General features: G+C 46.5%; 1 protein-coding gene across 2 annotated transcripts; it reads right to left on the bottom strand.

The window, feature by feature from the left end:
- Nucleotides 1–1958: 1958 nt before the first annotated feature.
- Nucleotides 1959–23785, bottom strand: PLAT (plasminogen activator, tissue type). 2 transcript variants are annotated; one of them, XM_045821374.1, is made up of 15 exons: nucleotides 23637–23785; nucleotides 13059–13154; nucleotides 12090–12132; nucleotides 10884–10937; nucleotides 10442–10579; nucleotides 9959–10069; nucleotides 9435–9609; nucleotides 8731–8822; nucleotides 7370–7544; nucleotides 6753–6838; nucleotides 5729–5924; nucleotides 5486–5622; nucleotides 5170–5310; nucleotides 4109–4275; nucleotides 1959–2860 (listed from the first exon to the last, which is right to left on the bottom strand). In XM_045821374.1, the coding sequence occupies exons 2-15, from the start codon at nucleotides 13131–13133 to the stop codon at nucleotides 2702–2704; spliced, it is 1749 nt and encodes a 582-aa protein (XP_045677330.1). In that variant the 5' UTR covers nucleotides 13134–13154; nucleotides 23637–23785; the 3' UTR covers nucleotides 1959–2701. The 2 variants fall into 2 exon arrangements, with proteins under 2 accessions (XP_045677330.1, XP_045677331.1); XM_045821375.1 differs by lacking the exon at nucleotides 10884–10937.
- Between the last annotated feature and the right edge of the window lie 3671 nt (nucleotides 23786–27456).

Here is a 27456-nt window from a genome sequence, read left to right as displayed (position 1 = left end):
TCTATTTCTTTTGTTAACTGGCTAGGGATAGTGAGGGGAATATTACATGATAATCCTATTTGATTTCATCTTGTGTCCATTTCCGTCCCCTGACAAGTTCCAGACATTTTATCCTGAATTTCCCAACCCACCCTGGTTAATGATGCGCAGCTCTTTGAGCGCATTTTAGCAGAGTTTAAACTAGTCCGTCTTGCAAGGCGGGAAGTCTGCCCTGTAGCTCAGTCAGTGGCCTCTTCTGAGCAATTGTCTTTATCCAGTGTGCGGCTTGTTTCCAGGACTTCGCTCGAGGAATGTTAACTTTGCATTTCTATCCCAGGAGGCCTGACTGCCTCCGTTCATTTCATTAACCCGACTCTCTGCAGAAAAGCTCCTCGCACAAGGGGGAGGGGAGGAAACCAGCTGAATTCCTGCCCGGAGATTCAGGAGCTGGGAGTCTTGTTTACTGGTGTCCCCTAGGCCTGTTTTTCTGAAATGGCTGAATGAAAAAGACACATCTATCTAAAAATCTGCTGCTTGTGCAGGGAAATGTGTAAGCAGTCATAAGTCAAGAAACCTGTGACTTAGTTTCTGTGAACTGCATTTATTTAGCTGCTCCTGGGACTTCAGCATTCAAGGGAAGTGGGTCCCCCCCACCACCCACCCCACCACTGAATCCAGCTCTTGGGTCTTAGAGTGTCTTTCTTTCAAGTGTTGAAACTACTTTTCTTCTATAAACCTCTTTAACGGAGCAGTCTTACAACATCTGAGAGAGACCTACAATCACATTTTTCGTCTCCAAGAAACTGTCAGCATGTGCAACAGCAAGCATTGCATCAGCAGATTTATTCTTGGATCTGGGCTGCCAGCGACGACTGCCTGGCAGCAGCCAGGTGTATGGGTTGTATCTCCACAGCGGCTGGGAAAGCCGTCTAAAAGATGCAGAAAGCAGCATTCCTTAGGTAACATAATTTGTGTGGGTTGGTCTGGGAGTTTATTCTTTCTGATGAACAGGAAAGCAAAACAGGGGGAAATGGTCCAGATACTGGGTTCTAGTCTGAACCAACAGTTGGCAGGTTGCTGTGTTAGCAGGTCATGCGTAGGTTCTTCTTATCCCTTCATTTCTCCTTTACGGTACTGTGGTTGCTGTTCAGGGAGCCTCCCCAGCTCCGGGGGCTCCTCTCTTCCGAGCCACCACTTGCTTAGTATTCATAAGGCTCAATTCAACACTCATCTGGAGCAAAAACCTCAGTGCCTCCCCATCGCCTACAAGGTTAAGTCCAGACTCACTTTGGCTTTTAAAGTCCCTATAATCTAAATTCCAACCTACAGCCCTGGCTGGGTGGCTCAGTTGGTTGGAGAGTAGTCTTGTACATGAAAAGGTTATGGGTTTGCTTCCCAGTCAGGGCACGTACATAGGTTGAGGGGTCAGTCCCCAGTTGGGCAGCAACCAATTGACGTTTCTTTCACTCCCTGTCTATCTAAGATCAATGAACATATAGTTTAAATAATAAAGAAATCAATTCCCACCTACATTCTTCATGCACTTCACTTCAAATTGTATTACTCAATTCCTTCCCATACCCCTACTGCTGTTTTTACTAGATCTTTATGGTTTCATGCAGTGGTATTCCTTGCCTCGGGAATACCTTGCCTACACCTCTCCACCAGTGCAAATCCTGCCCAATTTTTGAAAGCCCTACCTAACTAATTTTTCTGAGTCCCTAATCCCTCCTGCAACTGAACTTCAGTAAAAGTTTCTCTCTGTCATTTTGTGGTCCATCTCTGTTCTACCTCAGTATTTCTCTCAATACCTTATTGTTCCCTTTTTACTGCCCAAAGCACCTAGCACGTTGCCTCGTACGTAGCACATGTTCAGTATTTGTTGAAAGGAAATACTGCAAATGATGTTAAAATGTGAACATGAATAAATCAGCTGTGGGATACTGTGTATGAAACAACTACTCCACTCCGAGAAAACATGTGAAAAATATACCTGAATTTATTTTTCCAGTATCGTATAACACAGAATAGTGGCGATACAGAGTAGACACTACAATGGATTGATATCCAAATGCTAAAGCCTAGTTCATCCGTTATCAACATGATACAATTCTTCTATTATAAAGTTTATAAAGAGAAAAAGATTTACACTGTACACAAAAGGAATTCCAAGAGCTGTAGCCCAGAGAAAGGGGACAGTCTAATACTTAACTTAAAGGGTGGTCTGAGGAACGCGGTCTGGCCAGCCAGCCCATTCCGTGTTAGGAGGCCCCGGTCCCCAGTGGGCTTCCTCATGATTATATGCGGTCATTCTATTTCTAATGCAATACTTCTTTCCTGAAGGATCTAGCTAGTTTTTACTAGAAACAAACTTTCATTTTTGTGGTCCCATTTCCAAAGCTGCTCACGTTGACAGATTAGGAGGTTAGGCTTTTGTTCAACCTCTTGTCTGCCCTAGATGGTGGTGTTCTGGGAGGGGTTGGCATTTATCTGTCTTTTTGTCTGACAGAAATGCATTCTAAATCAGACCTTAACCCCTGAAAACTTCCGAAGTGGGAAGTACCTATGAAAATGCATCCTTTCCCCCCTCCTATGGGTTCTCCCTCACTAGTACTGTGTGCAGGCTCGTGGAGAAATCTGTCAAGAAGCTTTCTGCCTTGGTGTGTCTTCTGACATGGAGGGAGGCAAAGTCTGATGATTTCAGGGAGCTGCGTGTTCTTGGTCATGGGCGCATATTGTCATGAATCCAGTCTAGGTAATTAGTGACCTTGGTGTATACACCTGGAACGTCTTTATTCCCACAGCCAACACCCCAACTGATGATGCCAACCAGAGTCATGTGGTTGTCCTTCATACACACCAAGGGGCCTCCGGAGTCACCCTGCAAAGGAGGGAATTGGTTAGTTGTTTGTAAAAATTGCAGACTCTGTGGGTAGAAATTAGGGTTAAGGTTTGTGTGTTACTATTGTACTGTTTGTAGTACTTGGTTCGCAGAGGGAAATTTTATCTCAATGATCTTGGTCCTCTAAGAGATTTAGGCTGTCTCTACATTGTAAAGTAGAACTGAGGTAATTGCTCAGGCGTTTCAGGCTGGGTGACAGGGGCTAACTGTGCTTATCTGTAAAAGAGAGATGCTGCCTATCGGATGAGGTTCTTATGGGAATCACAAAAAAGCTTTAAAAACTCTGAGATTAATGTATACAAGACATTTAGTAAACTCTTTGTACTTGTTAGCTGTTATTGTCTTGCTGAATCAAACTGATTTTTGTTTTTAACCTGAAGCTTGCAAATAATCAGGGTTTTACTTTGCATTCAGCCTTTATATGACTGTCGACAATGGAAGTGTCTGAAGAAATTCTTCAAAAAGAGACCACAGGCTGTCAAGGAACCAAGGGCTGGGGGTTGCTATGATCACTTTATAAGAGCAAAGTCCACAAAGTCTTCAGTGCAGGAGCCTGGCTGACCTCCTTCTTTTTGCAGGCTGTTCCCCAGTCCGTCAGGGAACAGCCTGCACATTGCGGGCACGAGCATTCTCATCAATAAGGCATCCTGGGTTACGTTCAGGCCCTATCTCATGGTTGTTCTGTGTCTCACAAACCAGTGTCTTGTTACCATGAAACAGAAATGCAATACTGACTCCAGTAAGGATGCTAATACAGAGAACCTGAGATGATTCGCTTTCCCAGGTTATTAGGGCTGAGCATAAGTTTTTAAACCTCACTTCTCATGAATCATCTCTATCCTACTTTCCAGCAAGTTTCCATCCCTCTTTCCCCTGCTCCAAAGCAGACTGCAATCCCCCAGCACCTACAGAAGTCAAGAGTTTCTTAATTTGTGTTGCCTTATCCACCACTTCAGTAGTCAGTTAATTGCTTGGGCTTACAGGAAATCCTGTACCAGGTGGGGTTTCCTGTGCAGACACTGGGGAAATTTCCTGCAGTACAGATTTCTTAAGTTTGGGTACCTTTGATCATTCTCCAATTGCCTCACTCTCTGAGGCCAGCGCCTCAGTAAAATCTCCAGTGCCTCAGCAAGATGAAATCACTCCATTCTGGCTGGAGGTTTTTCCCTTGGTTAAGGACCTGTTGGCCACGGGACATTTTTACCCTTGGAGAGACCTCATATTTACCTGGCAGGCATCGTGCAGGTTCGCTTGGTTCCCTCCACTGCGCGTGTCTCCAGCACACAGCATGTTGTTGGTGATGGTTTTGTTGGACACATACTGGGGCGCGCAGCGGCTGGAGGGGTACAGCCTGACATGCGCTTCCTTCAGCCGCTCAGAATAGAAAGGAGAAACTGAAAGAGAGGAGAGAAAGTGTCTTGTGGTTTTAGGGAAAGTTGTCAACCTTTTGGAAGGAAAAGGCCAAATTTTCTAATAATAGCTAATAAGTGTCAAGCTTTTACACATATTGGTTGAATCCTATGAAATTGCCAATATTTTATTACTTTGCACTATAAAGACAACAGTTTTATAGACCTGAACCAGGGTTTCTCCACAGCAGCATTGGTGACATTTTAGACCAGTTTTTTTTTTTTTACCAGATAATTTTTGTAAGGGGCTGCCATGTGCATGCTAGATATGAGGCAGCATCCCTGGCTTTCCTCACTAAATGCCAGGAGAAACCTCCATCCTGAGTTGTAACAATCCAAAATGCCACCAGACTTTGCCTGATGTCTCCTGTGGCACAAAATCACCCTTAGGTGAGAATCACTGGTTTAACCTAGTATCTTATTTAATCTTCATCACCTAAGGAGGTAGCTAGTTCTGTCCCCATCTCACCAATGGGGAAACTGAGGCTTGGAGCAGTGTCAAATAGAAATCTAAGCCAAGGTCACACTGCTAGGGAGGAGCAGAGCAAAGAGACTTGAACTCAGGTCCACAGGATTGTAGCCCAAGTATCCCACCCTTCATTACCATCTTCACTCTGATCAGAACATTCTTGAAATCCTAAACTCTTCAAAGCACTGGTGCTATTCAGACCTTTCAGCACCTGCACAGTGAGCCCACGAGGTAGGGAAGGGGACGGTGGGTTCTCACTAAGCAGGGAACTTGCCCACAATGACACAGCGTCAGTGCCTGACCCGGGGCTGGAACCACTCTCATGGCCACTTTTCCTCTGTCTGGTCAACACCTGCACCCCCTGCCATTTTGCAGACAGACAGGATGGGCCGTGGCTTCCTTCCACTTACACGCATCATGCTTGCCATAGCCAGACAGCTCACACTCTGTCCAGTCGGGCAGCTGCAGGTCGGCTTCCGGGAGACAGACGGCGCGGACGCTGTCACTCTCTTGGGCACACTGTAGCGAGTCCGATTTCAGCTGCAGCAGTGCTGGGAGGGAGAGTGAGACGGAGAAAAAGCCTCGTGTGAAGAGCTGCTTCTGACTTTAGGGGAGGAAGATGAAAGAGAGGGCGAGGGTTTGGAAAGTGGGGTGCGAGTGCACGTGTGGGTATGTGTTGAACAATCCAGAGATTGAACTGGAGTAGGGAGAATGATGACATCTCACCAATGTCATTGTCGTAAGTGTCGTCATCAAATTCCTTATGGACGATGTATTTTTCTACTTCAAATTTCTGCTCTTCCCTTCCAGGTTCCACCCGGTATGTTCTGCCCAAAACCACCCTAAGCTGGTGGGGAGGATACCTAATGGAGACACAGTAGGACATTTTTGTGGGGAGGTGTCCTCTAAGCAGCCTGCTTTCAAGGCCTTACGGAGTAGGAGGACCTACTGGGTTTTCCAAGTCCCTACCTGCCCTGGATGCAGTGGGCAGCAGACAGGACCCAGCAGGAACCGATCAATATTCCCCCACATAAGAACCTTTCTTCTGGCGACCTCCTGCTCTGGACAAAGAGGGCAGCCTGCCACGGATGAGAGGTGATGTCCGCATAGAGTCCTCCTTTAATGCGAAACTGTGGCCGCTTGTACTGTCTCAGGCCACAGGTGGCTGGGTGAGGAAAGGGCAGAGAAGGGAGATCAGATCTGTGGCCTTGAGGTGTAGTCCTTGGGCACCCATGTTGATTTCTTCTCTTGGAACCCCAAGTGTCTACAGGTTTACTGCATCTCTACAGGTTGGCACAGAGTGTTGTAAGTCTCCATAGAGACAAAAAACACAACTTTCATTTGTTGCGTACATAGTACAGGCCAATCACTATCTATCTATCTATCTATCTATGCTACCTTTAACCCTCGCAACCCTGAACTTCAGAAAGGCTGAGACATTTTTGCCCCAGGTCACAATGGAATCAGCATTAGAACCCAGATCTGTCAAAATCCAAAACTAGGCATTTTTCTGCTACACTTCATGACCCCTAGTTTTTCTCTGCCTCTACTTCCCGGTTTAGGAAATAACAAAGCATTCCAATTTTCTCCTGGGGAATGTCTACCCCATTTCTTTTTCATCTGCTCACTACACAGACCTTGGTGGTGGGTTCACTGATAGTTTGTGTCTTACCTGCCCAGTTAGACTCTATGTATCTTAAGGAACATTCTGGCTAATCTGTGTGTTCACAGGAAGTGCGTAATAATGATCCCTTCTCAGGTCATTTCCCGGGCATGGGAAGAGAATATCTGCCCAAGAGCGTTGCCACCCGACCCTTGCTTCAGTCCTGGAAGTGCCTCCCCAACAAGGCCTGACCTTCCTGAAAATCCGACAGCTACACAGTTGGAACCAGACAGCTGTGAGGACCCAGGAAATGGCATGGCAGAGGTAATGGTCAAGAGGAATAGGGCAGTGAGGCTGGGCAAAGGGAGGGGGCCAAGGGCCGGTCCTTACAGCACTGGGGAATGTCACAGTATTCCCACTTCAACTCGCCGTCCTTCTGCACATGGCACCAAGGCTTGGCATCCCCATCTGGATTCCTAGACGATAAAGAGAGTTTAAGGCTTTCAATCACATTTTCAATCACATCTCAAGCCATGGGGTAGAGGAAGCGGGCTCAGAGAACCAAGGGCAAAAACACTGAGCTGGGAGTGAGCATCCCCAGTTCTGGCTTGGCTCTGTCGCAGGCCCCACCACAGGAAAACAGCTTTAACTTTAGCAATGTAGCCTTCTCATCTCACAGGGTGGTTGGGAGGAGCTGTGAGCTGTGCTGTGAGGAAACTCTTGCAATTTGTTGGAATAACAGTTCCATGTGAGAGCAGAACAGATGAGGAAAAATGGCTATGGGACAGGACCTCTAACTTGGGATTTGGGTTGGAAAACTGTGGACTTTGCTTTTCATAATAGGTGTTATTATAGCAAATGAGCAGGTTGGGCTATGTAATCGCCAAGTGGTTTCTTTCCACTTTCTGGGCCTTCTGTATAACTTTGGGCATTAACTCTTCTCCCATCCCACGCCCCAATCTTGCCCTTTACGCAGACCTGAGTCCCCCGAACCCTGCGTTGCATACCGGCAGTAGTTGTGTTTGCCCAGGCCCAGTGTCTGGGCGTTGGTCTTCCATGCCGTATAAATCTTGCCTATCAAGGCCTTGGAATTCCACGGGAGGCAGGAGGCACCAGACGTGGTGAGGCTGCGGGTACCACGGTACGTTAACCCTTTTCCAAAGTAGCAGTCCCCATTTTTTTCTGGAACAGAAGAAATCTCACACTGAAACAAAACCAATAAAATGCCAAAGCAGGCAGGCTGGAGTATGCAACAGGACATGCAATGGAGCTGCTGGCCTGGGGAGCTGAAGGCCGGCAGCCCCCCAGTGAGAAGAGTCTGACACCATCCCATCTCCCTTTTTTCTTCTTCTTCAAGCCCTTTCACCTGGGGATGGCAAATGGTTCTCTTTTGGCATGTCAACTCCCATTGACTAGCTACAACTTCCTAGGTTACCGTGTTGAAAGAGATTCTGAGGGTATATTCAGGTTTAGCAGGGAAGGCTGCTGTATTCAGTTAGTGATGGTTATTTCTGGAGCTGCTCTGAAAGTAGTTATGGGTTTCCTTGCTTATAGTGGACAACGAACCAAGGTACTTCAATGCAGGGACATGTGCGCAGATCCTTCCTAGATTTTGCCTGCTCTGAAGGACTTGTTGGGCTTGGAAGAGAGAGTGCTGCCTCTTTTCTCCCCATTTGAAACTGACAAAAATATACCAGTGCAATAAATAGTGTATTAGAAGGGATCTTTAAGATCATGTAGACCAGTGCGTCCTAATTTAGATCAGATCCTGGGAGATGGGGAGCATGCTTTAGCATTACAGTAGAGAGTCCTCAGATTCACAGGCATATCAGCATTATTTGTAGACTGAATGCATGTTATTTTATATATGTATATTTAGAATTTAAAGCATGTTTTTCATACTACCGTAGTAATGTAATTATTTGTGAAAGTACTGCTGAATTCAGAGTACCTTTCATAAGATAGTATTTTTCAATCAGAGAAATTTTCTCACATTGTAAGTTCAGAGAGAGAGAGAGAGGGGGGGAGAGAGAGAGAGAGAGAAAGAAATAGGCCCAACAATCAAAAAAGGGAGATTCCCCATGCATTCTCAAAAGGGATGGAAACCACAGACGCAGCCCCACCTTCCCCTCTGCAGTTGAGGAAACTGAGGGTCAGAGGCATGAAGAGATCAGCTCAAGGTCAAACAAACAGCTAGAGGCCAAGCCTGGGTGGGGAATTAAGTCTCATGACTTTCTTCCCTCTACAGCTCAAATGATTAACTCTCACCCCAATCTTTTGTCCCCCCAGTTGTAGGAGGATCGTCAGCTTGTCCTTCTAACTTTTCTCCCTGTGACACCACAGTGGAAGGTGGGGAGGCCGCACTTACCCTGGGAGCAGACAGGCGTGCTACAGAACTCCGAGCTGTACTTCCCTGCCTTGAAGATATAGCACCAAGGTTTTGAGTCTCCATCCGGGTTTCTGAAAAAGCAGCCAGGGAAAGCCAGGGGTCATTAAAAGTGGAACTTCTGTCTCTGGCCCAAGGACTTTGCACGCGCTTCTGGGGAAAGGGTTAGTGTGCTTTTGGTTGTGCACAGGATAGTTGTATCATGTTAGGTTATATCATGACTTGGATGTTGTTTTCACTGGAGATTAAGTGTGGCTTAAGGAGATGTGTATGTGTGCCAAGTTGACAAAGGGTGGACTGTGATGATTAGTTTTGTGTGTTTACTTGGCTAGGCTATTATGCATAGTTCTTTAATCAAATACCAATCTAGGTGTTGTTGTGATGTGAAGGGAGTTTGTAGATGTGGTTAACACCTACAATCAGTTGACTTTAAGTAAAGAAGATTATCTTTGATAATGTGCGTGGGCCTCATCCAATCAGCTGTAGGCCTTAAGAGCAAACGCTGAAAAATTCTGTCTATGTTATCAACTCAGGTCTGAGTTTGCAGCTCGCTGGCCAGCCTGCAGATTTCAGATTTGCTAGCCCCACAATTGCATGAGCCCATTCCTTAAAATAAGTCACTTTGTATACACAGAAAGATTCTCACCAGAGGAAAAACTACTCAACAGGGAAGGCAGCCCTCTCACCTGCAGTAATTGTGGTTCCCGAGGCCCAGCTTGATGGCATCTGGCCTCTGCGCATTGTAGAGCTTCCGGACCAGAATGCTGCTGTTCCAGTTGACACACTCAGCCCCACTTTCCGTTGTGCTCCACGTGCCCCTGTAGGTGACACCCTGGTCCTTGTAGCAGGTGGCACTGGCATCTGATTGAAAGCAGGAAACGCAACATCTAACATGTGAATCCCCCCTTCCATTTAGTTTCTCAGAGGGGTCTCCCATCTGCTGCTGCCATCACCCCAAACCAACGAGGCAGGCTGGCTGCTGACGCTACTGGCACACAGGAAGTGAGTGGGTGACCAGGGTCACCCAGCTGACTGGTGGCAGAGCGACTCCCACTGGGCCCAGCACTCTGGTGTTCTAACCAACCCTTGGATGACCCTTCCTGTCCCTAATCTCCACCCATGCCCCTGTCACCAGAGTAGATTTCCTTTCTGGGTAGATTTGGAAATTGGGATTTCAGTTCCTCTCTCACACCCACATCCTACCACTCACCTACTTCACAGAGTTTCCCCGTGTATCCTTCAGGGCACTGACAGACAAAATCTGAGAAATATACAGCCTGCCAGCATGTGCCCCCATTGAAGCACCTCGGTTCACTGCAACCTATGAAATAGAAATAAGGAAACCATTCATTACTTTCAAAGTAGCTCCAAGAATAATATGAGTTAAAATATTAACAGTGCTCTCTCTACATGTCAGGCACTATTCTAAGTCGTTTACAAAATTAATTCATTTCATTCTCACAGCAAACCATGAAGTATGTACTATTGTTCTCCCCATTTTACAGAAAAGGAAACTGAGGCTCGGCAAGTGAAGGCATTTGCTGAAGGTTACGCAACTTTGCTCCTTTTTTGCTCAGCACCTTCACATTTGCCTAAGGCAGGTCATGCCCGGAATCACTGAGGATCTGAACACGATGGGCACCAAGAGACTGGACCCTGAAGCCTGAAGCCTCCGTCTGAAGTCCATACGTACTTCTGATGGGCACGGAGTGGCACTGGGCCCGGCCGCTGTCGCACCAGCAGTGTTCTACCCGGTTGCTCCTGAGCATGGGGCGCAGCCACGACTCGTGTTGCCGGTATATCATCTGGGTTTTTTCATCTCTGCAGGTCACTACAGCAAAAAACAGGCTGGTCACTTAGGGCACAACTCACCAAAAACTGATGTCCCACCTCCAGTCTTGCTGAGAAAATGCCTGTCTCACTTTCTATATACTCCCTCCTTTATTGCTTTCTTGCTGTTTACTGGAAGATGAAAAAATACCTAATATGTTGCCTCTAAAGACCCCCTTGGTTGTTGTTTTTGTGATGGGCCCTCATTTCAAAAGAATTTATCTATCAAAGTACGTTTATTAAGTAGCACTCCATTTTTTTCATTTTAATTCATCAAAACTATACACGCATATGTGATTACCTACCAGAGTTTTTGAGCCACCTGTGTAATACCACACTGACATGACGCATTTCTGGTCCTAAACAAAGAAAATTGGCATTTCGGTCTGTGCAGAAAATGTGCTGCTTCCGTTAGTATTTTTGAAAATATAATGAAAATAGTTGAAGTACTCCCACTAATGTCCTTTCCCTCTTTCTGTTTGCAAACCAGAATGCCAACTTAAAAAATCTTTAACTTTTAATTAATTAGGAAGTAACATATGCTCATGGTAAATAGTGCTATGCTGTTGGGTCTTTTTGAGTGTCCATCGGGGCCGGGATACCCTCGTCAGAAATGCTGTGCTCTCCAACAGTGATGGCACTGGGAGGTACAGAGTGACTCACTCTGGGGAAACTTCCACTTTAAAAGGGGTGTTGCAAAGTCATCCAGAGTCAAAGGAACTAGCTCATGAAGGAGAAGAGATGAGGGCCCCAGGTTGGCAGTTTGGGACTTGAACCTGGGCCTAGAGTTCTTCAAATCAGAGGCAATACAATCAGTCTGGCTGTTATCATTTTTTATGCTTAGAATCCTAACAGGAATGTTCCTCAGGTTTCTAGAATTGGATCTAGACTTGGTCTTAAAGACAGAAGTCTTTCCACACCGCTCTGTGAGGCGACCCAGGCTAGTTATCCCAATTTTACTACTGAAAGAACTGGCGGAAGATAAATCCTCTGACAGAGCCTAAAGCACCCTGAGCCCCTAGGCACCGGAGGCACAGAGATGTTAGTTAACAAAGGTGCAGAGTGGACTCCAGCGGGATGGGGATCTCAGCCAAGATAAGATCCTGGAGGACCAGGACAGCACCACCTTGTGGTAGTGTGGGCTCAGGCCAGTGACTGAATCTCCAGGGCATTTTCTCAGCTGTGTAACAGGATTTAGAGCCACTGACCTTGCAGGTTCCCACCAGCTTTGTGACTCCCTGACAGTCTGACTCCTTGAGGGCACACCTGTCCCTGTCTTCTCAGATCCTGGCTCACTCGCTTCAGCTACCTGGGTCCATGGTGAGTGAGTGACTGGGGAACACAGACATCTTTGCAGAATTGCCCTGTATAATTTCACCTTCACAAGGCCTAAGTTTTCAGGTGGTGGGCGGATGATAAATCCTCTGACAGAGCCTAAAGCACCCTGAGCCCCTAGGCCCTAACCTGCCTCCTACCTTCATCAGCCCTTCCACACCTCAGCTTCATCTTACCTCTGTATGGTCTGGCTCCCCTTGTCCATCGCCTGTAGGTTTCCTGCAAAGAAATCAGGGGTGGAGAAAGGATCAGCACATGCTGGGCGTCTTAAGGAGAAAGGTAGCCAATCCAGAAGACCACCCATCAAGCTGCCAATCAGATGCCACCTGCCAGAGAGTCCCCTCATGTTAACGGGCCCCATGTGGAATGTCCATTTCCTGCCCTCTTGTCTAATTCTTCCTCCACTTTCAGATTGGTGGTCTCCAAAAGAACTTTCTGAACAATGGACACATTTAATAGATGTGCTGTCTAATACACAGCTATTAGTCCACGTGACAACTGAGTACTTAAGATATGGCTTGTGTGAGTGAACTGAATCTTATATTTTATTTGATTTTAATTCATTTTAAATTTAAATAGCCATAAGTGGTTAGTGGCTACTATATTGAGCGGTGGAGCTGTGGTCCCCATCTCCTCCATGTAGCCATCTCCACCTCCCCTCTACAGTCCTCCTGCCCGGGTGTAGCTCATTTGGCCTCCCATGATGCCCTCTGCTGCTGGGCATTTTCAGAGAGCATGTGTACTGTATAGCTTTGGTCCTAATTAGATAGTAAGCAGCACGAGGATAACTTGACTGCTTTGATGGCTCTCAGTGCTTACAGTCTTTTATAAATACTTTATGGATTAATTCTAATGTGTTCTTTAAAAAAATAGCTCCAGAGAAGGTGTTCAGGGGCAGTAGAGTGGAATTAAGAACTGTCCCCTCAAGTCACAACATCGGCCTAGGTCTGCCCCCGGAAGCCTGAATCCCAAGCATTTATACAGAGGGTCTGTATACGTGTGTTTGGCAGCTCTGCGACCCTCTGTCCCTTTGTCTCTCCACTCTGACACCATCCCTGCCTTGGGGCTCCTGGGTACACTGACGAGCACCTGGAAGGACTGCAACCTGGAGGGGCAAGGCACACAGACGTGAGCTGCACACCCACCTGCCTGGGCAACGTGAAGACTGCTCCACAAAGCAGCAGTACACACAACAGCTCCGTGTTCATTGTGTTCATCATTTCCTCGGTGTCCCTTGTATTCTAGAAGAATAGGGAAAAAAGCTTAATCATGTGACATGAAAGGTACCACACAGTTCAAGAACCTGCACCATTACCATGGCCGAGCCTGACAATCAGTTCCTGTAGCAGGAAATGCAACAGCAAGCATCTGGGAGATGATGATGATGTGTGTGTGTGTGTGTGTGTGTGTGTAAATAATAGTACATGTATTTTTATTGTGCTAAAATACACATAACATAAAATGTAGCACTTCAACCATTTTTAAGTGAACAGTTCAATGGCATTACGCACATTCACGTTGTTGTGCAGCCATCACTGCTGCTTCCAAACTGTCACCTCCCCACACTGAAACTCCAGGCCCAATAAACAATAACACCTGCTCTCCCAGCAGCCAGCATTCCACATTCTGTTTCTACGACTTCCAGGCATCTTATATAACTGGAATCATACAATATTTGCCCTCTTGGGTCTGGCTTATTCCACTTAGCATAACATTCTCAGGGTTCATCCATGTGGCAGCCTGTTAGCCAAGCCTTCGTTTTTACGCTGAATGATGTTTGTCTGGAGGGAGCACATTCTGTGTATCCACTCACCCACAGGCAGCCACAGGTTGCTGGAAGATGATTTTGTCCAGAGATTCCTATGGGCTGAAGGGTGAGGCCATCTCTGGCACTTCTTGGCAGCCCAGGGACCGTGGTGAGCTGGCTTGGTTTCCCTTGAAGGGAATTCCTGGGGTTGACTAGATGGAGCCACAGAAACGTCCCCTCGCTGACTTTTTAGAGGAAACCGTAGGGATTTTATTGCTGGCACATCACAGAGCCAGCCCACCCCAGACTGCCTCATGACCTCCAGGTCTCTTTGTCCAACAGGGACAACGCTCCTGCAGGCCGCCCTCCCCTCTCCCCACGGCTCCGTCGGGATGTCTGTCTCTGTTTAAACAGGCCTGATAAAGTGCAGATGTGCAGAAAGAAGCAGAGGTGTCTGGTATTATTAGTCATTAAACTCAGATATTCCTGGACCCCAAATTCCCAGCTTTCCTGTGCCTTTCCCCAGAGATCTTGCTCAGCAGCTTAAAGTAGGTTAGTTGGTCGGGGTGTTTGTTATTCTGTGGTCTGGCAGCACCCCCATTCCTTCGTCCATAAGAATTAAATTGGGGCATTTCTTCCCTTGACTCATTTCCCTGCAGTCACAACAACTTTTGGTCCCATCCCTCCCCCTTATCCCAAGGATCCAAAGCATCCGGTCTCTTCAGAGGCTTCTAGGACTTTCATTCTGGCCCAGCTCTGGCTCCTGGTTTCTTCTTTATTTGCAAAGAACTGTCTGTGCTGTAGGAGGTGCCCTTCCCCCCTTCACATGGCCCCAGGCTCCCTTGAGAACAGAGATAAAAAATAAAGGGTGGGAAGGGTGATGGGAGACTGTTTAAGCTCCAGTGATTCCTTCTGGGGTGCGGGTGACAGGCAGAGGAGGGAAACCAGAGCTGAGGGAACAGGGAGAGTGCAGCAGGGCCTGGTCAATGATAAATCCAACTCAAGGAAGCCAAGGCTGTAGGCTCAGAGGGAGTCTTGCCAACAGGCTCACCCTTCCCACGCACCTCCCCTTGCCCATTGTGAAGGAAACAGAAAGAAGCTGGGGTCTGGGCCTCCACGCAGGTTTGGCATGCCCCAGGCCCCCTTCCCCCAGCAGGGTGGGGTGTGCTCTTTGGGGACCTTTGCTCAGAGGAGGAAGCTAGCTGCTATTCACTGGTTTCAGCCAGTTTCAGAAGAAAGAAGTACACCATCTGAAATAGGAGCCCACGACAAACTCTTCTGAACACGGGGAGTTGCTCTCGATTTTCTTTCTCAGAGGTCCTTAAACTTCCCCTTTCTCAGAATTTCCCAAAAATTCCTCTTAAATTCCCTTTCTTAAATTTATTTCATTATTTACAACTTTTAAAAACAGATCTTCTGAAACACATTCCCCCCTTTATTCCTGATTTTAATCATTGTCACGTATTTATTGATGCGAAGCCTGGAGGAAAGGGAGACCTCTGAACTCCAGGACTTGATGAAGAAATCCCAAATGAAGAAATGAGTGAATGAGTAAATGAACCACCAGCCGATCAAGGAAGTTAACCTGCATGCCAAAGCAAGCTGTCTTTTTAATATTCTCATTCACCCAAGTCCAAGGGATTGGTATAATTTTTTCTCTGGATGCCTGCCAAGTTACTGTTTTATTTCAAGAACTCACCGTCCTTTTAAATGGAACACAGTTCTAGATGTTGGAAATTGCAAAGTAAAGTATTACACATTCGCATTCCCTGGACAAAGGGAGGGAGGGGGGCCGAATGCGAAGCAGGGGCCTGACTTAGGGCTGCAGGCACGCACTCCAACCTCAGCGTCACGTTAAACCCCTTTGCAGCTAAAGAATCTGCACAACGGGGGAGAGAGTACATTTTTGTCTTCTGCTCCTGGGAGAGTTGGAGGCTGTCTCTCTCCCATCAGTCCTTATCTTCGTCTGCCTGTCTGGCCTTGCTGGGTTTTGAGCTGATCTAGTACAAATGTATCGCAAACAGAAAAACAATGTGATAGCTCCATCCTCACTGCACAGAGGCAATTAGAGCAGCTGGACGGGCTGAAGGGGTAAGAGGATGACAAAGGAATTAGTCACCCCGCCAGCAGACAAGCAGCGCAGTGCGAAGACATGGGAGAAAGAGAAAAGGGAGGATGTGTCCCTGTTTTGCCTTTGTTAGAGAGGTGGGTGTAGAGGGGTGGGCAGTGCCGGGACAAAGAAAGTAAATCCCAGGAACGTGGACTCAGACTCAGGGCAGACTCCCACGCAGGGTGCACAGGCTCCCACCGAAGGGGGAGGTGCCAGGAGCTGGCGATGAGACCAGGGTGGGAGGTGAGATTTGAGGAAGAAGTGTAAGAAGTCCTTCTGAGGCTCACTTTATAAATAAAAAGACTTAGAATTTAAAATATACGAGTTCTCTTTCTTTTGCTATATTCCATGGTTTCCCAGAAACAAAGAACTAAAAAAGGCAAGGAAGCAGGGGAAGGAAGGAGAGAAGGAAGGAAGGAGAAAGGAAAGGAAGAGAGACAAGGGAAGAGAAAAAGAAAAAGAAAACCCTTGGGGAAATCTCACTCTTGTTAGACTGGACTCTGAATCACAAGAAGAATTGCCATGTGACTCGAGCTATGGGACGGCCACAAAGCCCGCCACCCCCAAGGTCCCAAGGCTGCAGCCCTGGCAGGCCCACCCTGGCACACAAAGTTGATTTGTGCAGATCTGCAAGAGGCACCCTCTCTGGTGGATGGAGTTCAGCAGACACAGGGCTTGGCAAGTTGGCAAAAACTCCATGCAAATTAGAAAAAACAGGCCACATGATTGGCAAATTAAGTGTGGCCTGGATTCCAACAACACAAGGGCAGGCACCCTTGGGCAGGCCACAGCCTGCATGGCTCCACCCAGCGAACTCACTTCATCTGCTTCCACAACATCTCTGACCTTCCTGCCTGGAAGCCACGGTGGGTCCTACTGGCTGAGGCAACTGAGCGACTCTGTTCACTGGTCCCTCTAAACAAGTGTGAATGGTGACTGTTCTAGGGAACAATGGGGACAGTGGTCTGGTAACAAGGGGGTTACTGTCCTCAAGCCCAGGATGTGTGCCATTCTGGCTGAGAAAGCAATGATCACGCCAAGCAGAAACTCAGTGTTCACTTCTGCAGGGGTAACAACGGGGGCACGCTGATTGGCGGGCTGGGTGAAGTCACTGAGGCAGCTAGAGAAAGGAGCTGGGGGGCAGCAGATGAGGTGTTGTCCTCAGTGCCTTTACATTCCCTTTGCTTTACTTTTTCCCTTCCTTGTCCTCCTACCTTCTCCGTTTGCCCCCAGAGAAATCTGCTCTCAGAAAAGGAACTGATACACCCCTTCCTGTAAGGTTAAAGGGTCTGAATAAAAGTTAACACGCTGCCCTTCCAAAAGCATCTGTATTCTGACACATGAAAATCTATTCCCAGGAATGCAAAACCACGTGGGCTGGACTTCCAGGTTTTCCTCCAGGGCTAACATTCTGTGGTTTCCGCTATGAGGAGAAACGATATAACGAGTATACACAAGGCTGTGTACACTGTAAAACACTCATAAATGGGTATAAGTACTTTTACTGAAACACTCAGCCACCTGCTATGAAGTGATTTGCAATAAAGAAACTGTACAAATGCAGCCACTTGATCAGTCAAGTATTATGATTCTAGGTAAAAACAATGCAATTGCTCCAGATGTTATAGAACCAGAGGATTTTAGTTTCCATTTTTGCCTTTAAGAAAGAGGTAGACACATGGGCAAGGTAGAGGAAGGAAACTGCAAGGGAAGGACAAAAGTTAGTTGATACTGTGATCAAATTTAACATCGTGTGCAAGGTTTGCAAACTGAATCTTTAGTGAAGGAGATTCTTGGGTTATTATTGTGTTTCTCTCTGGAAATCTGAGTATGAGAAAGTCGGTCTATAAGACTTACCAAATACCCTAAAATGACTCATGCCTTTAAAACCGACAACAGCCTCCCTCCACCCTCCAACCACCGTGGCCCAGAATGGATGCCAACAAATTAGAAAAGAAATGGTCAGAACTCCTTGGAACAGCAAAGGCATGCCTCTAGAGTAAGGACAAGAGACGAGGTGAGGTGGGAGGAGGATCCAGGCCTCGGAGAAGATGGTGAGCTTGCACGAAAGCCCACTTTTGTCTGAACCAGAGTCAGAGGCTGGGACAGGAACCACTAGCCTGGTAGCTCTGGCCCTGTTTACATAGACCCTGCTTTTTACAGAGGCCATGATCTCAGAATAAAAGTCGATTTCAAAAACGGCCATCCCATAAGCAATTCGTAACCTTTAAAACAGGTAATTTTCTGTGTGCCAAAGCTTATTTTCTCTCTTCTTGGACAGAACTCTTTATAACTAGGGGACAGAAGAGGAAGAGTCTGTCTATTAGTTCTTTTTGGTCAATTCCAATGAGGGGAGTAGAATAGCATCCTCTCCTGCTCCCTGCCCATCGCCACTCCATCCCTCGGGGCAGAATTCCCTCTAAAGCATTTCCAAAATATAGACACGTGACCCGTGTCTAGATCAGAAGACACTTCCCTGGCCACTCAGAAAAATGTGTACTGGGCACTGAGCATTGTTACCTCCTCAACATTCCACCCTCTGCCAGGTAATCCGAGTTATCTGGGGGGACCAAGGGAGTATCGTTTGTGGGTCTAGGAAAATAGAAGTCCATTCTGCCTCTTCACAGATACAAAGAAAAAGAAACTCTTTTCTAATAAACTTAGGTCCTTGTAAAGAAAAAACAAGATTCAGCCGGCAAAAGCTAACTCAATTAGTCAGTGCAATAAAATGCTAACCCCAAAGTCTGAACCTAAATGAACTCTGCAATCTAATGTTAATCTAAAAAAGCCTCTTGTTAAGCAATGAGGGGAGTTCTGCTGGTTTCTTGCATGTCCTACAGCAAACATCCCTGCATGGTTATTAAATACAAATAATTTGATTATTCTTCAGGTAACCTCCACATTTCAACACACGGAATCAAGCAAACTGATGAGAAGCTTTTTCACTGCATCATTACAGAAATTTGCCAGCAATTTACTTGACTCACATGAAAGTGATATTAGAGTATATTTTTGAGAAATGAGTGAATTAATGCTACTTGCTCATCATATCTTTGAGTAAATGCTACTGGCGAGACAAAGAGGTTACAAAACCCTTTTACATCCACTGAATCATTTAAGGCCATATTGTCTTGTTTCTATGGGGAAGAGAATTGAAATTCAAAACAGTATGTGAGGCTTGGCCCTAAGGTGACCAGCCTTGTTAGAGGTGGTGTGGAGACTCAAAGACCGGATACCCGGTTGTAATATCCAAAACCTGACACCCTTTCCTCTGCTCCTTACTGTGTCCTGATGCTGGATTATAACATTTTCAGTGTGGTCAGAGTTGATATTTGAGAGGAGCCGTATGCCCCAATGTGAGGAGCATAGCCTCTGGAGTCTTCACTTCACACTCTGCTTACCACTTAGAAGCTGTGTGTGGTTGCCTGGTTTTTCTCAAGGGCTGGTCATTTCCACCCTGCTGAGCTGTTATGGCGATAGAGAAGAAGCAGGCAAAGGCCCTACTCAATGGCTGGTGCACAGTAGGGTTAACTATACTTACTGTCCTGGGCGTCCTTCAGAAATGGGAGCATCACAGTTTACAGCTCCCCGCTGCCCCCGCCCCAACAGAAACTAGAAGCTGCCAAGCAGAAGGGACGTCAAGCTCTATGGGGTCCTCATCCTGTTCAAGTGCTAATACTGAATACCTTTTCCTAGATCATTTGGACATCGGGTGATGACCTGTAACCAGATTCTTCACAATTGAGAGGCTCATGCCTTTCATCTCTGTGATCTGTATCAGAATTAGCATGAGCCGTTACTTCCTGAATATGGGGTGGAGTCTTTTATCCTGTCTTTAATCTATGTTTTTATTTGTCTTTCCCAGGCCTATTTACTCCACACTTGTCTGGGCTGCCAGGGACTCAGGCAAGCTGGAATCAGTCAGTGGCTAAGACAGCTGCAAGGTTAGGCTCAAGCTACTGATAAGACCCATCTGATACAGAACCCACAGATGTTTGACAACCAGAGACAATATGTGAAGAAAATAAGGAAACCAGAGCTTCCCAGAAAAACAAAACTATACAGAAAAGCCTTCCCTTTCTCTCTGTAGCCCAGGTGGCAGGCACTGGCTCTTGCTACCAGGGGGCAAAATAAAACAAGTTTCTCTTTTCTTGTGAACATGACAGAATGTGAAGAGCCAACAAGAAGTTGACTAGTAGGCTTTTCTCTTTTGGATTATTCATAGTGGGCTACCGGTTAGCTTCCCTAACCAGCACCCTGTCCACTACCTTCAAGGAACCCAGCTGTCAGGCAAAGATCTCTAACAAGGGGGCTTGCAAACATTTTGGGGGCCATCCTCCCAGTGCCTGTCAGGTCCCTATCCCATCTACTTTGACCACACTGAGTCTAATTTCCTCCTTTTTTGAATTCATAGATGATGACTTACTCTTTGTATTCACTATCAAATACTGATTGAGCATCAACCAAGCACTAGGCACAGCCTTTGATATAAAGATGTACATGCCCTGTTCTCAAAAACTCACAGTTTAGAAAGGGACAGACAAGTAACTAGGCAGTCATAGTAGACTGAGGTTGGTGCTGTGATATGCAGGGCAGAGGTGAGGCTAGAAGGTGGGAATGAAGAAGAGATCCTACTGGAGTGTGGAGGAGGGGGAACTATCTCACTTTTGTTGAGGCAGAGGGCAGGGCTGGTCAAGGCAGGTTTTCTGGAAGGGGTGCTATATAAGCTGTTGATTGAACAGAAGTGGGAGTGAGCCAGGCAATAGTGTAAGGTGTTCCTGACAGAGCATATCCCCAAGATGGGCCCAGAGCTTGGGGTCCAGGGTAATAGCACCCAGAGCGTCTTACTCTTCAGTACAAACACCTTTCTTTGGGCAAAGGAGTATAATTCACACAACCCAGGGCCTCCCTTCCAGGGTGTCCCTAGAAAGAAGGGTGGTTTGGAAAGCCCAAGAGATCTAAGGATGTTGGGGCTTTTGGGGAAAAAGCACAATTCGTGTTCCCTAATGCCTAGTCATAAGTTGATGGAATATTTGTGACTATATAATAAACAGAAAAGGCTCTTAATGCAAAGGTCTCCCAGTACCTGGGTTCAACCTGACCTTGAGTGATCCCAAACAGACCTCTCTGAGCCACTGGTGTATAGGTCAACAGCATCACATAGCCATCCTGTGCACCTGAGTTGGGCCTGTTAGCCAAGAGTTACTTTCTGGATCAAGGCCATTGGCATGGATGGTGCTGGTCACCTGCTAGGAGACCCAATTGTATCCGTTCTATAGGAAGGCAGCTGGTTAGCATTTCCTGGGGAATCATGATCAGCACCAGAACTTGCCTGAGTCATCCCTTCAAAAAATATTTATGAAATGCTGGCTGTGTGCCCAGCACCTGGTTCATTTTTGCCTCCTGTCATAGGTCTTAATTTTCAGGTAGGTGATCAAGAGATTTATCTGTTTGGCTACCCTCTCCTACAGAAGTCTATTTCTCAGGAAGGAGAGTAGAACATAAAATGTATAAAATATCACCAAGAAAATATACTGTTCGCATGTGTAAGTAGATGACTAAGCCAAAGTCAGGAGACCATGTGGCAGGACTTGGGGGGGTGGTGGACCAAAGTGGATGATCTCTAAGATTCTGTCAAGCTCTAACTTTCTCTGAGTCTGAATCATCCTCACTTTTTTGTTTTTGTTTTTTTTCCACTCTGATTTGGTTTAACATGGTTTCATGAGCTGGGTGACTAGGCTGAGACTTACAACCTGAAACTACAAACAGAATTTTTCTCCATGCACAGCAAATGGTCCAAAGAAGGAATAAACAGAGTATTCTTTGCTCACTCATTATTCGTACTAGCTATCTTATCAGACGGACCCGGAAATCACAGAAAATAGAAACTTTATTCTGAGATTGAAGATGCACGATGCCAAATAATCAAGTGAAACATTTCAGCTCAATACCCAGATTTTTCCTCGCAACCACCAACTCGGTATCTCAGAGCACTATATGGATTTAGAATTCTGACCGAAGCTAAGTTCACCATGATTGCCACCGCAGCCGTCTGGTTGAAAGTAATCTGTACACACCCTGGAAGCTTTGGAAGTCCTGAAGCTAGCACTGCTCCTTCCAAATGATGTTCCTAGCCAAAGGGCCCCTTAAACTGCTATAAGATCCCATGACCAGAAAAACTCCTGTTGCAGATTAGCAACAGGCCTCACCTGGACAGCAAGTTCCTCCAATTGTTCTGTGGTCCCCACCACTCATTTACAAAAGCCTTATGGTTACAGTCATGCTTTGAGTCACACCGCCAAAGCTGCCATTGGTGGCAGAGCTGCCACCAACCACTTACAATGGTTTGAAATGCACTGAATGTCGGCTCTGCTCATCGGTGTGTCAGGCCCCGAGGAAACAAATGTCCTAGAGGTCTGCCTTGATGAGCACAAACAAATAACTGCAGCATGGCTATTCTTCAGCTACTCCCTGGCTGCATGGACTGTCCCAGCCTGTGATGAAGCAATTGAGACTACAAGACACTGGGAGAATCTGGTACAAGCAAGGCTTTACAGAATCAATGAAATGCTCTGAGAGAGTCTGGACAGAGACGGAGGCATTTGGATAGAGGGTAGCTATCATTTACCCTTGATAAGATCTAGAGACTTGAGGCTAGTGTCTCAGAACATTTTAGGTAGAAGAAATTGATGGATAGGACAGAGCTCTTTCTATTTCAGTATTCACTGCATCCCTGCTGGTGCCCCAAGTCTGACCCTGCTCTAACAGGAAGCTCGCACCCAGCAGCTCACCCTGATCGTCATATATTGATTCTGGACAAGCCAGTGTCCAGATCCCAGCATCAGTCTTCCTGCTTACAGGCAAAAACTGCTAGGAAGTCCTCTTGAGGGAACTCCACTCAACAGCTATATTTGTAGAATTTCTTCATGGGATTGCAAATGTACACACACACACGTAATTTTTTTCTGTCATCGAGCAGCTGTAGGAGACCACCGTTGTTATTCTCACTTGGTCACCAAATAAATCATCCTTACCACATTTTATTGCACTTGAGATTGTCACTAGTTACCTGGGAGCTCAGCACGTTTTCTTCTCTCCTCCCCTCCCTCCCTCCCTCCCTCCCTCCCTGTGAGCTTAAGAAAATAAAGATAATAAATAACTGAAAATCTAGAGAGACTTGACATGCTTCCTGCAGAGTGCTTTAAGAATAGAAGACATTGATGTTATTTTTTCTCTGTAATTGAAAACTCCTTCAAGAGGACCTCACATTTGCACACTGGGCAAAAAGCCAGAAGACAAAGCTGTCCAGTGGAGATGGTGGGAGGAAGGGGGAGTTCAGAGGCTTTTCTCTGAAAGTCCCCTCCTTCTCTTTCCCAGCACTTCCTACCTAATCATGCTCTGGAAATAAGTGACTCTCCCCCCAACCCCATCCTCAGCCTCAGTTTCTCCGTGGGCTCACTGAGGAAGGCTGCCTAGTCAGACCACCCCCTCCCAAGTGTCCTGTTGGCAGCTGATTGTACATTTCTTGACCGTTGGTCATGAAGTGTTCATATTGTCTATTCAGAGCATTTCTGCATTTTTTTTCACTTTCCTTTTTACTCTGCAAGCAGAGATTTCTTATCCAAGATATAACCCCTCTATTCTCTCTCTTTCCTTGCCCAACTCGCCTGTCCAAAACACTGCAGCCTATTCCAATTAAATGCATATTCAAAAAGAAATCTCCCTTTGGGTGCGACTCTAGCTAATCCTCTTTTTGCCTGGAGTACAAAGTCTGCCCCTCATTTAGCCATTCCTTTACTAGTCAGAAAGACCTTTAAGACAGAGAAGAGGAGCCAGCTGGACAGAGAGGCACAGAATTCAACCTACCACCACTCCTTGCTTTCCTTCCCTCCTGGAGAGGATTTTCCGTTGGCTCAGCTCTTGCTGGACTTCAGCGCCAATCTCTCTGCACAGCTCCGGCCTCCTTTATATTTCAAAGCAGGGGGTGGGGTCGGTGGCCCCAAGTGGGCGGGTTTCTCTGCAGCAAAAGGATGCCCAGTGGATGGAGCTCTGAGGGAGCCAAACCCGGGGCGGGGCTGTTTTTATAAGGAGGGGGGAGGAAGTTCACTATGGAAGCTGCACAGCCCATCTTGGCTTTGGGCCATCCTGATTATTCCTAATCCTGATGTCATCAATTCACAAGAATTTGGGACATTAAGAGTCATCTGTCTTTAGAATCCCAGTCTCACTGACGTACAAGGAACCCTCAGGATCAGATGGCTGTAAGCCTCTGCCAGGAAAAGAGGTCTTTACAATCCTAAACAAACACACACTGAGGAGGAGGAGGGGTTCTTCTGGAATCTCCAGCAGTAACTATGTCCTTCTGGACAAAGATTGGAAGGACTGGACAGATAGACCAGCTGCCTTCCAGGCGGAGGAAATGCCAGGGCTGGAGCATTTGGGGGAAGAGTGGGGCATTCAGGGGCAGGCAGGGCTCACCTGCGCACCTGCAGTGGGAAGTGCCCCCGCCAGTGGGAAATGCCGGCTTCACCGGGCAAGCACCCTGCCACTCCCTAGCTCTGCAACCACAGAGAAAATCATTTCACCTCTCTCGCAAGGGAACCAGGACTCACTGAGGTCTGTTCAGCCCCACCATTCCCTGAGTGGCACTGTGGAATAAAGGGAGTGAGCTTGAAATACTGTCACTACCATTCCTCCCTTAAATCAATGGAAGCTTTTCAGTGTGCTAGAGTTTGCTCTTACATGTAAATGCTCCTGGAAATAGACAACCTGTTTGACTTGTTAACACCTTCCAGATGACTGATGAAGATAGCACCATGTAGGGGAAAGGCTTAGGCTTGAATCAGCACTACCAGTAAGGAGGGAGGTGACCTCAGTCAAGTTTTTCAGTTATGCTGAGCCTTCGCATCTGCAAGATACGTGCAGATTAGAAAGAATGTGGATAACATCCCTGGCTCATCACAGGGCTCAGTAAGTGGTGTGTTACTATTAGTTGGCATCTGGCTGAAACAAGGCATTTTGAAAGTGAGAGAGAAGTAAGAGAAAGAATGCCAGGAGAGGGCACAGCTGGGTGGCAGAGGAAACTGGGATGACCCGCTGGTCTTGGGAGGCCAGATGTCATATATTCTGATCCTAAATATGCTTGTGTTTGTCAAACAGCAAGAGCTGATTTTGAAGTTGGAACATAAGGCAGCTGTGGCCAGAGTCAAACTGTTTTTCTATATTTTTATGAAGATGTAATTCTCCCAATGGGCGTTACTAGAAAAAAGGAAGTAAAGGACCAGTTAGCTACAGAGCATTGGGGATAGGACATCAGATAAGGCACAGCAGAGGGTGGCCCTGTCTCATGGAGACATGTCTATTTGCCTGTGACAGGGCCTGCCGTGATGAAGGGCAGGGAATTTTTCTGGCATTTTGGCTCAGCAGGAGTGAAGGGGATGGTGGTAATGAGATTTTAACTTGAACTCCTGGAGAGGATGATTTGCTCCCGAATGATCACATTCAAATCCTCAGATCACACAGAGAGTGCAGTCTGGGTATTGGCTCTAAAGCCTGGTGGCGGTGGGATGGGGGTGAGGGTGTTTCCGGACATGATTGAGGGGAGGGATGAGGAGAATCCTCCCAGTTCCCTACCTGTCTGGCTGCCTACAATTCCACCTTTAGCAACTCATTCCCTTAGATTTCAAGCCCCCAGTAAAAATGCAAATTTGATCAGTTAACCTTCAAAGTAGTCTCCAGTGAAGGGGGGCTGTCTGTTGCTCCCTCCCCCACGGTTTGTGTTGTGGGGGGGAGGAAGGCCTGGGGTCTTGAAAAAAAGAGGGATGGACCTAGAGCAGGAAATTGAGAAGAGTTTGCAGGTCACTAACAGGTGCCCCTGAGCTCTGCTGAAATACTCCCAAATGACTCACCCCAGATAATAGCCTGGTTCTACGCACTGGAACCTCTGTGTTCCTACTAAATATGAAGTTGTTTTCCTTTCATGGACTCTGGGGATCTGGGGAAGCCTGAGAAGGAGGGGGTAGGTGTAGGGAGGTTAATAGGAACACAATGGGAGCCTTGATTTTAGTCAAGGGATTGCTGTGGGGCGATGGGGGGAAATGAAAATAAATCTTGGTGAAATCACATCCTGGGAAAATTGTATCAAAGCCCTTTGCCTTCAAGGAAGAGAAATAAAACCCAGGCCCAGATAACACAGAGACAAAGTGGGCACAGGGACACTGGAAGAAAGCATTCCTGCAGTGCTTTCCCAGCCTGCCACTGCTCCTGAGGTGGAGGGGGGGGGGGGCTCTCCCCCAAAGGGTGGGCAGAATGTGTGAGTCACCAGCAGGGGCACCTTATCACTGGAGTGGGCACAGGGATGGGGCAGGAGAACAAGGACCACACTGAGGCCCCATCAGCTGAGTAAGAAATGATGTGATTTCTGTGGAAACCGAAGCAAAGAGAGACGGATGAAAGGCCATGTATGACAAAGCAATCAGGGAGCGGAAGACAGACGTTCTGTGTGCGATAGGGGAAGGTTTAATTTGGGTTGCCATCTGGTTTTTCAGACGCTAGGGTGAAGAGCACAGTGATTTGGAAGGGTGTTATTGTGACATGCACTTGCTAGGCCTTCATCTAGACTGCAGAGTACCAGGTGGGTCAGCTGCACCAGTGAGCGACCTGAATTCTGCACAAACACCCAGGAACTTCATTTCTTGGGGTTTTTACATCAAGTTCCTGGGAAGCACCCTTAAATACGGTTGTCCTTGTTAAGAGTCATTCACCAGGTTGTACGGGAGCTCTTTGTACTGTTCTTGCAACTCTTTTGTAAATTTAAAATGACTTCAAAATAAAAGGTAAAAACTGGGTTATTCTCACGGAGTAGTAATCCTACTTCTGAATATTTAGCCCAATGAAATAAAAAATTTAAATTCTCATACAAGGCCCTGGCTGGTGTGGCTCAGTGGATTGAGTGTCAGTCTGCAAACCAAAAGGTCACCAGTTCAATTCCCAGTCAGGGCATATGCCTGGGTTTCAGAGTCAGGTCCCCAGTGGGGGGCACATGAGAGGCAACCACTCACTGATGTTTCTCTCCCTCTCTTTCTTACTCCCGTGCCTTCTGTCTAAAAAGAAATAAATAAATAATTTTAAAAATAAATAAATAAATTTTCATACAAGGAAAGGATATATCTAAAATATTATTTTGACTACCTAAAAACTGAAAATGACATATATCCCAAAATTAGGGTATAGTAGTATATAATGCAATATTGTGTGGTTCTGATGATTGATAATAAATTATACAGAGTATCACAATTGATCATACATTCCCTTACCCAAAGAAAAAAATTTGTATATGCACTGTGATATAAACTATATACAGTTTATATATATAATTGAAAGAGAAAATCAAGTGTTGGACTGCTGTAATTTTGGGTGCATTTTTTCAATTCCTTTCTTGATACTTTTTTTAGATTTTATTTATTTAGTTGTGGAGAGGGGAAGGGAGGAAGTGAGGGAGAGAAACATCAGTGTGTGGTTGCCTCTCACACGTCTCCTACTGAGGACCTGGTGTGCAACCCAGGCATGTGCCCTGACTGGGAATCGAACCAGTGACTCTCTGGTTTGCAGGCTGACACGCAATCCACTGAGCCACAACAGCCAGGGCTCTTTCTTAATACTTTTAAATTGCTTTAATAAAAAGAGA

The sequence above is a fragment of the Phyllostomus hastatus genome, unplaced genomic scaffold (genome assembly GCF_019186645.2).
Source record: "Phyllostomus hastatus isolate PE091 unplaced genomic scaffold, TTU_PhHast_1.1 phas_scaffold_46, whole genome shotgun sequence".
Lineage (NCBI taxonomy): Eukaryota > Metazoa > Chordata > Mammalia > Chiroptera > Phyllostomidae > Phyllostomus > Phyllostomus hastatus.
Note: the sequence above shows the minus strand (reverse complement) of the source record. Positions and strands in the feature narration are given on the sequence as shown.

What these genes read in the sequence shown, in the direction of transcription:
- PLAT (XM_045821374.1), bottom strand. Translation starts at nt 13,133, where the DNA reads ATGATGAACACAATGAACACGGAGCTGTTGTGTGTACTGCTGCTTTGT. An exon ending in GGGAGCCAGACCATACAGAG is followed by an intron (nt 10,938 to 12,089) that starts GTAAGATGAAGC and finishes TTCTTTGTTTAG; the next exon opens with GACCAGAAATGCGTCATGTC. An exon ending in CACGCCTGTCTGCTCCCAGG is followed by an intron (nt 7,545 to 8,730) that starts GTAAGTGCGGCC and finishes CTTCTGTTCCAG; the next exon opens with AAAAAAATGGGGACTGCTAC.